This window comes from Hirundo rustica, chromosome 3 (genome assembly GCF_015227805.2).
Source record: "Hirundo rustica isolate bHirRus1 chromosome 3, bHirRus1.pri.v3, whole genome shotgun sequence".
NCBI classification, from domain to species: domain Eukaryota; kingdom Metazoa; phylum Chordata; class Aves; order Passeriformes; family Hirundinidae; genus Hirundo; species Hirundo rustica.
The window spans coordinates 74,494,631-74,510,238 of record NC_053452.1 but is presented as its reverse complement, the minus strand read 5'-3'; the positions used below and the strand labels follow the sequence as shown (position 1 = coordinate 74,510,238).

At 34.6% G+C, this 15,608-nt stretch overlaps 1 protein-coding gene across 4 annotated transcripts in view; it reads right to left on the bottom strand.

Annotated features, from left to right (window-relative positions):
- ASCC3 (activating signal cointegrator 1 complex subunit 3) overlaps positions 1 to 15,608 on the bottom strand; it is a 254,871-nt gene that overhangs the window by 31,260 nt on the left and 208,003 nt on the right. For all 4 annotated transcript variants that reach the window (XM_040058833.2, XM_040058830.2, XM_040058831.2 and 1 more), the window contains exons 35-36: positions 9,064 to 9,175; positions 8,656 to 8,790 (exon numbers count right to left, since the gene is read on the bottom strand). In XM_040058833.2, the coding sequence (XP_039914767.1) occupies positions 8,656 to 8,790; positions 9,064 to 9,175 (247 nt within the window). The remainder of the gene's footprint in view (positions 1 to 8,655; positions 8,791 to 9,063; positions 9,176 to 15,608) is intronic.

Genomic DNA, 15,608 nt, shown 5'->3' with positions numbered 1-15,608 from the left:
CTACTTAAATTTGCAATCATGTATTTATACATCTAACAGAGCTTCTGTTTCCCCTAGAATCTGAAAATTAACTAGCTTTGTAGCATCTTCCTTGATCTGCCACCCGTGCCCTGAGGATTAGAGACTCCACCTGAGCTTGTTTTACAAGCATAACAGAAAAAATTAATCTCTGCTGGCAGTGATCCCACTGGGATACTGATGAATAATGATATCCCTCTCTTGCTGCCCTCTCAGTCCACTAGAAAAGCCACTCTAACCCAGCAACGTGGAAACCGCTGAAACCATTCCAGCTGTGGATTAGCAGGCAGTCAAGCATCCATCTGTTCTGTGTGAATCAAGAGAAAGCAAACATGCATTCTTATAGCTAAAGAAGTATTAAAAATTAGCATCTTATATGACTGCATATAGTAAGTGTTAAGACAATCATATACAAAAGAAAAATAATCTATTATCTACACCTCATGTTTACAATTGCTTATTGCCTTAAGCAAATGATAGACCAATTGAAGTTAATCTCCCTAACCTACAAAACACTGTGCATTCAGTGACATAATATGTTTAAGATAAAATTTCCTAACAATGTGTGCCTCAGTTGTATCTAAAAATCTTTTGTCAAGAGACAGGTATGCACCCATTTCATAAGCAAGCATGGTGACATCCTGCCTGGAGAAACATTTAAGAGGCCTGTTGTGAGGGGAATTTTAGCCGTTTTCTCACCTCGTAAGGTGAGAGGAATAGACCTGAGATATTTTCTCTTTCTGAAAATGGGTAGTTTGGGTAATCTCTGCTGGCTTGCTACTCTTTTCCACTGGAAGACAGAAAGGAAAGGCAGTAGAAGTGGAAATTAGAATGTGGGCAACCCAATCAAACTGGTGATGTCTGATTTGACTCTTCCATGGAAAGAGGACTATAAATTACAGAAAGCTGAATTTTAGCAATACCCCAGAAAAAAGTACTTATAAAAGTGCTTACTTTGACAGTTTTCCCAATCATCAATTCTAATACTTTGCTTGATGCCTAGCTTACATTTATTAAGTTGCAGAGGTGAAGAAAATGTGCAACTGCTTGTTTTCTAAAAGCAACCTTCCTATCATACAAGAAATTTCCAAATATATATAGATGTTTTTTCAAATGCTTTCAAATGTTTTCAAATGCTAAGTAGCAAATGTTTTCAAATGCTTTTTGGTGCAAAAATCCCTCTGCAATTCCTTCTAACATGATAGGGAGCATACTTAAGTAGCTGTGAAATAAAACATCTTGTAAATATTAGGCAATAGGAGAGGCCTATTTCTTAGATATTTCTAAATAGGAGAGGCTGATTTCTTAAAAGTTCATCTCTGATAATACTGATAATACATAACATCAACATTTAATGTAAAATTCAATTTCTGAAGCTATACAGGCCCCCATCAAAAAAAAAAAAAAAAAAAGAAAATGAGACAAAGAAAGAATCTAAATGCAAATAGGAAAATACAAGTGTCAGATACTTCATTAATGACTGATCAGTAATCCTCTTATGCTCTTTTTTTTAAAATTTAACTACTATGCTAAGGGAACAATATATGCTGGATATCAATCTTGTATGATGTAATCATGTCAGCCAAACCAATCCTTATCCTGAAGTTTCTGTTCCAATCAGAGAACAAGCTCCAATGTCATCCTCATTCTTAACAGTTTTACAAGCAATATCTTCTATGCTGACAGAGAAGAGTATTTCTGTGCCTTTAAACAGCAGTCTGTATGGTTGGTGTCACTAAGTGAGCCGTATTCTATGAAAACAAAGTCATCAATATGATTGTTAACTGTTATAGCACAATTGCAAAAATCTATCAAAGGCAAAGACATTACCTAGAAGTCAGTGAAGACAAAAGATCTGCAGGGTACAGAAGGCCTAAATTTGCTTATCCTGCTTCAACTACAAATTGGGAGGAATAAAGCAGGTAGAACTTGAACTGACTTGCTAAAGACATACTGAGCTTGTAAAGACTTCCTGCTGGAGCATTTGGGACATGAAAACACACAGCCATTTATCAAAGCAGCTTTACAGATTATAAAACATTCATCTTTACCATAGTAAAGATGCTGCTGAGAACTTTGGTTCTATTTCAACAAATGCAAACATTATTTCAACAAATATACTGTATATTTGAAAATATATAGCCATATGACATGACTGCTGAAAAAAGCCATTTAATTTCCTGCATGAATACTTTGCCAAGTAGTGGCTGCATGTACACAACTATGCATAATTTGAAATCTTGCATGACAGTGGCTACAGTTATAACTGTCAAGCGGTAAGTAAAAGGCGTTTGTACCAAAACAGACAAACAAATAAGTGGTCCATGGTTGACTTGCATGCAGCTTTGAGCAGTCAGCTAAACCGAGCTTGCTATCACTGAACTTGCTTCTACCATGGGCATACACTGATTTGCCATAGACGGCAGCCAAAGTTCACCTTTGCAAGTACCAAACCAGTGCAGCACTTCTGTCTACCTGGCTCTCAGAATACTTTCCACTGGTATACATGAGTGTTTTGCTGCTATAACTGCATCCTGTTGAAGGAATTTATTTCCTCATTTTTTTTCTGACAGAAACGGTTACTAAAGCAGGTGTTTGAAATGGGGATATGGCCTGAAGCTACTACTTTTAACTACCACAGCTATATACATTTTCAAAAGGTTTTCCCTTGAATGTTGCACTGCAATCAAAGTAAATTAAAGAAAAACAACAACAACAAACTACACACCCACCCCCTCCCCTAATATTATATCCAAGATAACAGTTCTTATTTTATGGCCTTCGTCGTGGCAAATGTTTGTCAGAAATGTTGTAGCTACAACTTTAAAATGGTTTTAATTTAGCTTTCATGAGTATTAATTCAGTTAGTTAGTGTTTCTTTCCTCCTTTTTTTTTTTTTTTTTTTTTTTTTTTTAATCTGGCTTATAATGACAGAAATTAAATAAGAAGTTGGGATGAGGAAAAGAGGAGACCTGTAAATTGGAGGTTAGAAATTCATGTATACTGGAGATGGAAAGGGTTTGTATTTTCTGGTTTTGACTGTAATTCTTTCTTATTGATGCCATAAAAAGGGAAGACTTATGCCATGTTCAGTTAGCTGTCACTGATGGACATTGTTACCTTGATTTACTAATGGACTGTGCTTTCCTGGAAAGGCAGCCAGCACATTATCCCTTCAAACTAAAACTCAAACCACCATTTGGAAATAGAAGACCAGGAAACAGTTGTGTCATGATGTTAGAAAAAAATTACTAAATTCAAGTACTACAGCAACATTAAAAACTGCTCCATCTACTGGGATTAGCGAAAAATCCAGGAGAAAATTTAATATGTGAGTATCCATATAAGTATTTTTTCTGCTAAGTACAAGATATTTTTGAATATACTGGATATAGATGATGAAATTTGGATGCTATTGAAATGTAACATAGCATTTTGTTTTATTTTCATGAACCCCAACATCATTTTCAAACTTAAACTATTAAACACGCTGTGATACCATCTAGATGATTCAAGTGGGAATTTGAATCATCTAGATGCACAAGTGTTTTAACATGTTAAAATCCAGAGAATATGGACTACAAAAAAATTAAGTAAATTATCCAGGAAATGCCTGTGTTTAGGATAAAATTTATGCATTGAACAGTTCCTGGTACAGATTTATTGTAAAGAAAAGATTTAATTGTAAGAGTTAACAGTTTTATTCTGTTAAAAATATACAAAAATATTTATTCTATTACTAAAATATAAATAATGACTGAAGCCAGAGCACTGATATTCATATTGTTGGGAGTGTACCATAGATGTGAAATCAGACATGGAAGTTCTTTAAAGGCCTGCATGTAACAAATTGCCTTCTATCTGATATAAATTTTACATTATAAAATAATCTTACTCTTGACAATGAAATGTCATATTCAAAAAGAATAACTTAATGAATATAGTTTTGCTGTGCTTTTATGCCTGGAAAGAAAATCATAGTAGCACATTTATTTTCTTCTAAATTAAATGCAAATGTAATTTTACACTAATTGTAAACACTGACTGACTTAGGAAGAGTGATCTGATTTTTTTCTGAAATAACTAAAGAACAGAGACCCAGTCTTATATAATACTTTAAAAATTCCTAAAAGGAATGTTTCTGCCATGGCTTGCAGGGAAAATATTAAACAAAACAGGTCACATTAGCTTCTTTTTTTGAGAGCATTTTTGTAAGGCACTAATTCCTCCTTCCCTGGTGTTTAACTGAAGACCTGTTGAAAAGATGGTTTACAACTGAGTCAAAAACCTTTGTGGCCCCTTCATGGGAGAGCAAATCAGCAACAGAATCCCCATACAGAAATAAAATTATTTTAGACTGAGAGTGTAAATACTCATGAAGAATTACGTATTTCCCTGGTTGGAACAGGAATTGCCAACAATGATGAAGAGGAAATAAAGCTACAGGTTAATTGAGTTATCTAGGTTCTCATAGTACAAATATCTACCAGGTAATGAAAGACAGATAAGGCATTAATAACTCTACTCATTTGCAATCTATGTATCTTGAATTTTCTGATGAGTTCCAAATTACTTGGTCTAATACAAGCCAGTGTCGCCATATCAATTTTCAGAACAGGGAATATATAGGCATGTGGATACCAAACTCCTATGTCCATGTTTGTATTACAGAAAGACAGACACGTATGCCCCACTATGACAAAAATACTATGTTCTCTCTCTAAGCTCCCTTTTCTAAGAAAAAAACCCTCTCTTATAATCATTTTACATGAAAGACAGTAGTAGGCACGTGAAAACCAACCAGTTCTCTTTTGCAGGCAGAATTAAAAAAAAAAAAAAAAAAGCAGGGACAACATGGAGTAAAACAACAGATGAAACGTGGGAATGATGTTCTCCCTCTCACTGTCTGGTATGGACAGGTATGACAAATATTTTGCTCTGTAAACAGGAATATTAACCAAACAACAAGGTAAGTTAAAAATCACCAACAATCATGAAACTAGTGGATCTAGGTGTTATAGCCCTTATCAATCAGAAAGATACTTTCTTTCCTCAAGGTACAACAAATCACTTTTTGATTTTAGAAACATTTGTGCAGAAAAAGACAAGAATTATCCTAAAGTATCTATCATTTTTTTTACCTAGGTCTCTTTTTTTAATCTCTGTACCTAACTATCAGAATTAGAGGAAACAGTCTTTAGTCACCTCAGGGAAATCCAGCCTGTCACTAATAATTCATGAACACTTTCTCATCAATAATACTTAATGCAAGAAGCACCATAACTCAACAGTGATTGAGCTCATTTGGATTACTACTGTCTGAGCACGGTTAGGAAAGGTTTAAAGAAAGCTCTGTGGAAAAACAACAAACATTTTCTCTCAGAAAAAATCTACCAGTCCACTAGCACAAGCCAGTGACAGAAATAACTGAATGTGAAGTTCCACCTGCTAACTGCAAACCCAAGACAGCTCAAATATCTCAGGTACAGATTTACAGAGGGGAGCTGGGAAATTATGAGGGGATTTTTGACCATCTATTTGAATCACTTATTACTGTCCATTTCCAACATGACTGTTGGGCTGTTCCCATGTTCCTGTTCATGTTATGAATACTTGACCCCTACACCAGACTCGGAAAAAAAAAAAAAAATTCAATCTTGTAAAATGCTGGTAGATGATCAGAATGAAAAGGTAAGATAAAAAGAGAGAAAAGAACAGATACTGGAGAAAACTATGTGTGGTCTTCCACTAAGTGAACACAAATCCTGTTTTTATGTGACTTTTTTGAGAGATCCACCAACACTTGAAACTGGATGACTCACAACTACTTTTTCACGTGAGTTATAAAGACTCCTTGGTAATTCACTTGTGATCAACCCTGAATTTTGAACACTTCCATTCAGCATGCAAAAATATCAATCTGAAACTCAAAATCCCTTAATCAAACTCAGATTTAACCCCCTTAATACAATCCTAAATTACTGAATTCTTGAACAAAATCTTGCTTTATTCCACATTTTGTTTTAAACAAACCTTTCTCCAAGTTACTTATATATTTGGCATATATATCCCATTTGAAAAAAATCAAAATCGGGATTTTCTTTCTTTAAGTTGTTCCACCTTCCTTATATACATCTATATACAACTTGCAAATATCTAAAGGTTTGCAAGTTTAAGTAAAACTCCAACAAATAATAAGTGTTACATCTATGAAATCCTGCAACTGCACGAGAAATGCTTGGATAGTTATTCTTACAAAATACGGTGCAAAATTTGAAACTTCAAAACTGAGTGATCAGCAGAATAATCACAATTATAAATATTTTTGTAATGGTAACAGGCCATTTTGTACTATAGCTACAGCTTTCAGTTTCAGCATCATTAAGAGATTCTTCAAATTACTTTTTAAACATCCTTTTCCCTCAGGGTTTTCACTTATACCTAATTAGACTACTTACCCCATGCCATGTAATTCCCTATTGCCAAAACTGCTAAATGCTTCAATAAAAAGGAGGAGGGCAACAGTGGAGTGAGGCAGATGTAATGTCATTGGTTAACAATAGAGGTGTGAAGCAACTGCTGTAATTATAAAACTCATTAATGTGTAGTGTTTAGGGGGAATAAAAATCCTTGGCAATGACTGTTGAAATGGCACTTCTTTTCAACACTACATCAGACTGGAAAAAAACCTTTCATTTTACACCTCCAACAAGACAGAATAGTAGTTCCAGTAGTAATTATGAGAATCAACATCCACATAAAAAGTAAGCAAGAACTGTCAGCTCTAATGGCATCCAGCACTCGCAAATCCTTTTCATCTTTAAAATTGATATGCGGCGCATTTTGACCCCTAAGCAATTTTATTTTTAATCTCATTCCTCTTGAGATTGTAAATGGATGATTTAAAAAACTGTATTATCAGGAAAATAAAATTAGAAAAAAGTTAAAGCAAGATTAATGAACTTAAAATTTTACAATCTGTACCCAACATTAGCTCCTAAATTTAATCTACAATAGAAATATTTGCCAGTTACTTTTGCAATTCATGAATGCACACAGGCGAATATGCAAATTCAAACAGGCAGTACTAAGTTCTTCTTCCATCATTCCTCTTCAATATCCTGCTGATCAGCTAAGGCAGTGTTATGAAATGCCATCTCTGCTAATATTCTCAAACTTTCCTCAGCCAAATTTGTCAGAAAAAAAAAAATCCTGACATTCCTAGGTGCAGAAAATTTTCACTAGAGAGATTTTAAAGAGACAGCAGCTGGAGTAAAACACTGTTCTTGAATACTCAGCATTGCATTATTTACCTTCTGTTCACATGCGGGCATTTCTTCTTAAAATTTTAGTTATTTTACGCACAGCATATCTAGGTATTGCAGATGAGTACCATTTTGAATTCACCCAAATAACACTGAATTACATTTCATGTAATTGGGATGTTTTCTGACAGCAGAACAACTGCAGATACTGCAGTGTCAGAGACAGCAATTCCCCTGTTTAGGCTGCCTAACGGTTTCCATTACAAAAGATTATTGTGGCCTTTATTTCTTAGCCGCAACGCTCTGAATGTTTGCAGCAGGTACCTTAAATTTATCAGGAAGAAAAGTCTCTGTACTAGAAAGGTGGTTTTCCTAGTGTCATAAAATGCTGAGCAGGTTTTGTTCAGTTGCAAACTGTTGAACAGCACTATTTTAACTTTTGTTCTCGCATTTCTCCTCAGAGAGGTTTTGGCAGCATGCTGAAACAGTAATGAGTACAAAAGTAAGATACATAAATACTGTAAGATGGGACTTTAAATTTTGAAGCTAACACTTAGAAATCAGAGTATTACTGAATTTGGGCCACTTGTATAATGCATTTAATGTAACAGAAACTATAATCATTTAGGGGTAGAAATAAGTTTCCCTGGATAATATTCAGGCACGTCTTGCTTTGAAATATATTTGTGCAAGTAGAGTTACACCATGTTGAAAAAGGAAAATTTGTAGTTATAACTACATAAGTACTTAAAAAGGAAAATGGAGTAAACCCTGATTCTTTTATGGTGAGAATGTAATACTAACACAGTGCATCATACACAGTGTCTTTGGCCTTGCATTGCACTTCCCTGTTAAAGAGTCTCTTGACTAACTCTGGGAGATGCTGTTATTGTAGGTTATGACCTCAAGGATCGGGAGGTGGCTAGGAAAAGGAAAAGCAGACATTTTAGGAAAGAAGTGTTTCCCATATGTTTCTATTACTTCTTAAAGCTGCTGTATCTTCCAGATTGTCCCAGGACAACGCGATGGTCCTGCTACAGATTTAGTGCAAGCAGTCATTCCTATGGCATTTCAGTGATATACTGAACTTAGAAAAGATAAAGATCAGATTTGTATAGATCCTGCACATTATAAAGGGATGTAAGAAGAGAAGGAAGTACAAAGTAATTTTGATGTACTGATAAGGTGAAACACTTGAAACATCAAAAATGATTCAGCTGTATTTCTCCAAACAGTTAAAAAATTAAATTAGAGATCAGGAGAGAAAGGCTCTTTTTTTTTTTTTTTTTTTTTTTTGAGCAGGTTTTTCATATACTTGTGTTTTTAAGAGAAAAAAAAAAAAATTGTGTTTTTAAGAACTATCAGCACTTACCGTGAGAATTAAGAGCAATTCTTCAATATTGCTTTCAGGTTTTAACTGATCTTTGAACATCCCAATAGTTGGATGCTTCAAATAGTAATAGGAGGCAATACGGCCATACGTCAGGGGTTCAATGCTGCGATTATCCTGTTAGAAGAAGAATCAAACATACAGAGTTCCCAGGTGGTTCAGCATAATGTGCTCCTATATAACTGTGAAACATGTTCAGACTACTTTTAAGAGAGAACACCAAAAACAATTTAGCATCATAATTTAGCCACAACAGTTTTCAACCTAAGTCTTATAAAGAGCTCCACGCACAAACTCTAACATCTCACATCAAGGAGTATGTATCTTGCTGTTCACAGCTTCTAGAAGCACGTATCTTACTGAATCTTGTAAGGCACAGATTAGTCTTACCTCCCCAACTTCAATACAGTAGGAGCCTTCCAAATCAAACAGGGATTTCTCAACAAGGCTTGAGAGGTACTTATTCATAGTGTCATGGCTCACATCATCCAAGTTATAGTAGCTAGATAAAAAGAGAGCAGATGCATTATATGAATATTTTTTACAGTCTGAAGATTTTTAACAACAACTTCTAGGAAAACTTACAAGGCTTCTACAACATGCACATGGAGCAGCAAATATCCACATTAAACAAACACAGTCCTTTATAAAGATTAACAAAAAATCCACAATTCTTAAATGGTTTGTGGGAGTAACCAACATAGGACAAGCACGTACATATGGAAAGATAGCAATTTGTCCATCTATTAATAGAAAGGTTGATACAAACAGAACTGGACTGGCTCTGTTTTGTTAGTGGGAAAATTTTCCTGCTTTCACAGGCACACTTTCCTGATAAGTGTGAAAGTGAACAAGCAACGCTAACACAAGTAACAGAATTTTAACTTCATGACGAAGGAAGAATACCCACCCAGGAGAGCAACTGTCCTCACATCCTGCAACTCTGAAAGTAAAACTAGGCATATAGTGAGATCTCTTGAAAAAGTAAACTTATATCAATGCAAATGTTGGTGTTTGTTGCTGTATTTCTGTGACATTTTATTGTCAAAGTTAGAATTGCTAAAAAAGGAATGGGGTATTTGTTAATGTTACATCACACATTCACTGTCAGACAAAATGTTTAGGTAAACAATATCATCATGATGGCTTAGTTCTCTGTATGAAGAAAAAAATGTTTATAAAGTGGGTGAAAATATATTTTCTTTTATGTTAGCATATAAAAAGACACAGTGACTGAACTATACACTTCTTAATGGTAGAGCTTGAGGTGTATGAAAAGATTCCACTCATGTAAACCAACATAATTTCAGTGAGAACTTTTATTCCAGATAAAAATACATTAAGAACTTGTGTCCCTAGATTCAGTAAAGACACCAGATCAGAAAGTAACAATTAGGTTCAATTGATCATAAAGAAAAACTGAGCATGCTTTGAGAGTTTTAAAATTTTGAATTTAGGCAGAGTAATTAAAACATGCCATTTCAAAGCAGAATTAAATGTAAAATCTGATGATTTGCTGAGTTGTTAAAAAAGCAGAATAAAAAAGGTAGTCCTTGCTCATTTAATTCTGTCAAATACTGTGGCAGAAATAGACTACTGAGATTGTGCAACGACGAAAGATGCTCCTTTTTTCTACCTGCCTTGCTTTACTAAAATTTACTACTGTTATGATGTACTCAGCATTCCCACTTAAAATAACCCCACTGTAATCGAGGGCAGGTTCTTTCAATGCCATTTTGTGCAAGTGAACAACAGGCTGCAAAAGAGTGTGCTGAGGTTCATTTTGGGCAATTTTATGAAGTTACTGCTGCACCTGAGTTAGTTTTTTTAAACTCCTTTCACTGCCACTGGAAAGAAATGTGCACTTGCAGAATGCTATTCACCTGAAGTATTTTAAATACCTACTTCAGGATGAGGTGAAATGTAATCACTGATTAAAAAAAGAGAACTTTAGACAACCAGTTCAGTTGTGGATGGTACATTTGGGCAGATGAATCCCATTCTCTGAGTTAAAATCTGTATAATTTACTGTAATGCTGCTGTTTCCAAATTTCAAAGGAATTAAATTTTTATAAGCTACAAACATCCTTATATAACTGCTTCATTTAAAGAATCTTCTAAAGAAGATTTGAATCTTTATTTTCTTAAACAAAGTTTTTCCAATGCACCTCTTTAATAGCAGTAGCAGAACTGAAAAAGCCCGAATGCTAAATAGCAGTGTTGCAATGTCCAGATATTTTCCTCTTGCTATTAATTCCAAATTGTGGGATTAATTCTCTGAAGCTTTGAAAGTTCACTTATGATTGGATAAAGTTGGAGTAAACCAGTACTACCATAAGAAAAACATTTAAAAAATGTGTTCTGATACCAGCCAGCTACATGAGACAACAAAGCATATATACAGTGGCAGTGGAGTATTCAACTCTGTGACATTTTACATGGGTTCATGCTGAGATGATCTGAAATACTTACAACACACCTAGTGTCCAAAACCAAACCAAACTAACAGAAATATTTCTACTGACTAAAACGTTTATTGTAGTAGCCAGCTACACATTATCGGCCTCATGCACAGAAAACTCATTTGTTGAAAAATTACTCTAATAGTGTTTTTGATGCAACCTAAATTTCATGAGTGTCCTTTTAAATTAAGTGATATAGCGATAATACAAAATGGTCAAAACTTCTATCTGCCCATTTTATCTGTCTGACATCACCAATCACATTTATTTTCTGGTTATTAGCAGAAATTAATTTGTCAAATTTTGTTTACCTTATGAAAATAACTGAGGAAATTAGCTAAATAAGTTGTTTAAGGAGGTGAAAAAAATTTCTATTTTATACTCTTAAATGACTAATGATTCATCATTATTTCTCTAAATTGAATAAAATGCTTCTGAAATGCTTTTATTAATGTACTTTGTTGTCACAGTATTCAGACTTCCACCACATTATTTCAGCACCTTTAATTGCAGTACCATAACATTCATGACGAATACTGCTAAAACAAGAAAAAGGAACACGGGCAGTACAGTGAAATTCTTTCCTGAGATTGTAATTTAAAACACCCTTTCAAACAGGTTTGTGATCTTGTGCTCTGCCTAATTTGCAGTATTTCACTGCAGTTAAATGAAGTTATCATCATACAGGAATTTATAATATCTTTTAATTTTTTTTGTGAATTTTACATTTGCTGCTTCTTCCTAATTTGTCTTCAAAGGAGTACATATGTAGCTGCCTAGTGGAAAGAAAACAGTGTAAAGAAAAATCTTAAATGGTTCGTAATCTTGAGTGAAGTGGTACCAGTATGTTTTAACTACTGTTTGTAATGAGACAGATATAATTTTGAGCACACCCACAGGAGCTTCTTGGTCATTCAGCACATCTTCCCCTAATAAAAATCAAATCCATTAATCTTGAAAGACTGTTAAAATCATTAGTGAAAAAAGAGGTATCATGACATTAGATTTCAATGCTCAGGAATAAATGCAAGTTGAATTCTGTATGTTGGTATGTTCCAAGTCTAAAAACTGCAGAATATGTGAGTTCCTCTATGAAACAATATTGCCTAACTATTTAATTACAGATAAAGAATAAAAACAATGCAGTTTCATGCTCACCACATTGAATCATCTAGTCATTAGTTCCCCTTTGCTATAAACAGACAACCTACCTTTTTATCAGCACACCATTTCATTTATTTCACAGTGAAGCCCAGTTTCACAATAATTGACTTGTCAGAAGCTCTAATTTATGAGGCTGGGCTCTGTAAGCCTTCTCCTATATTGGACTCAACCTGCACACAAGCAGGGTTGAATATTTACAATGCTGTTAACAGGTGCTGAGTTGTTTAATGATTCTAATAGCCAGAAGCGTACTGAGAAAGCCAGCGGGATCACAATTACAGGCTGTTTGAACACAACAATTACTCGTCCCCTGAGAGGTGTGAAAGTCAAAGGCAGTTTTATCCTAACAGCATCTAGCACATGGGCTAGACAGGCTAACTTCCATTAGTAGTCCATAGGGAAAAAGCAGTAACAAACCCCTCGGTATCATAAAAATTTACAAAGTATGTAAAATTTAAACAATCAAAAACTGAAGGTACCTTTTATTGTCTATTAAATAACGTATTTAAAACTCCAAAACCTTGTAGAGCTTAGCAAGAACAACAAACTATGAAACATGAACTTATTTCTCTAATCTAAGGAAGTGTGGAATTTCATCAGCTGAGAGAGACAGAGAGACATGCAGGAACATAAAATGCAGATGAAGTTACACAAAACATTTAGGATTTAATGTGAATGGTGGCAATCATTTCCTGTTTAGCTTATGTAAACCTGACCTGAGATCTCTCTGGGAAATTTTTCATCAGCCTTGAAATGGTCCTGCTATAACTGTCAATGCTGTGGAGTCATTTGTTACAGCACCATGTTTTTTATGTTCAGATTATACGGTGGTAATAGTGACACACATAATGAAAATCGGTGACGAGAGTCAGCCAAAAATATTAAAGAATAAACTTGCAAGTCAGCAGGTCTTTTGAAACAATGCACAAAGAGCAAATCCACAGCACTCACTTGATGGCAAGAAAGTGTGCTTTCTGAGATTTTACAGTTCTGAAAGCAGAATTTTGTTATGAACAAGTATGGGGGAGCATAGATAGTAGTTTTTTCTAGGTCCCTTTACTACAGTCATCATTTATATTTACTTTCATCAGCTTTAGCAGCTGCCATCTTAAAATAGCACCATGGAAATGGTTCAGAGTATATGGCACAACTGATGAACCTTCATAGCCAGAGAGAGATATGACCCAAAGTATCAACTCACTTCTGTTGTTAAGGCATTACTGACCGACTCTGGAGCCCGTGACTGGCTTGCAAAAAGGCATTACAGAGTGCACAAATGCTGCAGACAGTAATGTTTTCTTGCATCCATATATTCGCGTGTGCCAGGTAGGCAAACGGATACATTGCTATCTCTAATCAGCTTTTAGTATACTTTACATTGTGGTCATTTAAGAAGAACAAAACCAAGTTCAATTTCTCTGACATCAGCAAAATATTTATCCCCACATCAATGCTTCTAACTATAACATCTGCAAGACAGTTTATCTCCCAAGATGCATTAATGAGAAATGAAGGGTAATAGGCACACATAAATTTGCTCACATATTGGTAAGATTTTTCTTTTTCCTATCATACACTCCAACAGATACTTTGTACAGGTAAATAATATCCAAGAGTAGGAAGACAATTATGTGAATTTTCTTTCTGGATGGGGAGACATGGAGTCTTCAGCTTTGTATCCAACCCTAAGATTGCAGCAGACTGGGAAGCAGTAAACTGTTCAAATACTCAGCAGCCTGAGACTTTCCTGTCTGACAGACTCAGCAAATCTTTATTTGTCTAAATATTTGGTAAAGCTATACTGTGAACTACATTCCTGTATTTTTCACATCACTGTGATCCTAATAATTCCAAAGAACAAACTCTGGTTATGAAATTCATAATAATGCCCAGAACAGTCATTTATTAAATATATATACATGCATATGTATCTGTAGATGCAAATAGGTCTAAATGTCCCTGTAAAAGGAAGAGTCCTTTTGCAAGATCCTTTGTGAACTATCTGTTTACCATCTCAAAATATGGATATTAGTAATCACTGCAGTGCAATATACTTGTACATTATAGCTTCTGTTAGTTTAGCTACCATCAAAATTTTCCATTTTATCTCTTTATCTTAGCTAATTTAACTTTATTCAGTAATCTCCCTTCTAACACAATTCCAAATTAACCCTAAAATTCTGAATAACTGTGGTGGTGTCACTGAAATAAACAGGTATTCCATTCTGACTGACTTCTACTATGACATTACCTGTCATCATAACAACAGAAAAATATTGGACCAGTATATAACCTGAATTTGTATTCATATGTTTTATGTACATGCTCATAATGAGAAAATGAAATTTAAAGTAAAACATAAATGTATGATAAGGACATCATCAGTCTGAGGTTATAATTAATGCTGCTTTATTAATTCACTCAAAAAAAAAATGAGCTTGCAAAACTCATATCAAGTGAAAAAAAACCCCTTAATAAAATTATTGGAATTAAATAATAAAATACCTTTCTTCATGTTTTCACAAGGAATTTACATAGAAAACTGGTTTTTTAAGTGTGCACATATACACAGACACACTCATACAAATACATAAATAGCCACGTACATTTTAATAATGATGTGATGTGTGCTCTCAGGATATCTAAAAATTAACTTTCCAAATGAAAAGTGATTCTGCTTAACTTTATATATGTTGTAAATTTCTATTTCTCTTTTACTGCGCATGTATCTGGAAAACATCACAACCTGATTTACAGAAAATGTTTCTTATAGCCATTTCTCTTTTACAGAAAGTCGCAATTATAATCTTTTATAAGGGTTAAAAAAATAAATAACCAAGGCATTTCAGCCAACAAATGGAGATAGATAAGCCTGTCAAAGCAGCTCCTTGCAAAGAACAGGGCCTTTTGCCGATCTGTGTGATAGGACCTTGACTAAATAAAGAACATAGTGACTACAGCTCTGTGTGGAAAGGAATACACGTTGTACTACTTGACTGGAGTAGTACAGAAACTGTGACTTAACAAACAAATTCAAAAAGCTCTGCATTTAGGATTAACTGCTTTGAGGGAAGGGAATAACAGGGAAGAAAACTGGCTATGGAGACTGAAACACTTTGATAAACATTTCATTTGGACCACCCATGTCATTCATGTGTCATATCTCCCAAACAGGATGAGCATGACTGTTCGTCATGGATCTGAACAAAACCAGCACTCAGCTACTCTCCTTCCCCAAAGCAACAGCTCAATTATACCTCTTATCAGTTAAAACCCATTCCATAAAATTTGAGAAGCATGGGTTCATCG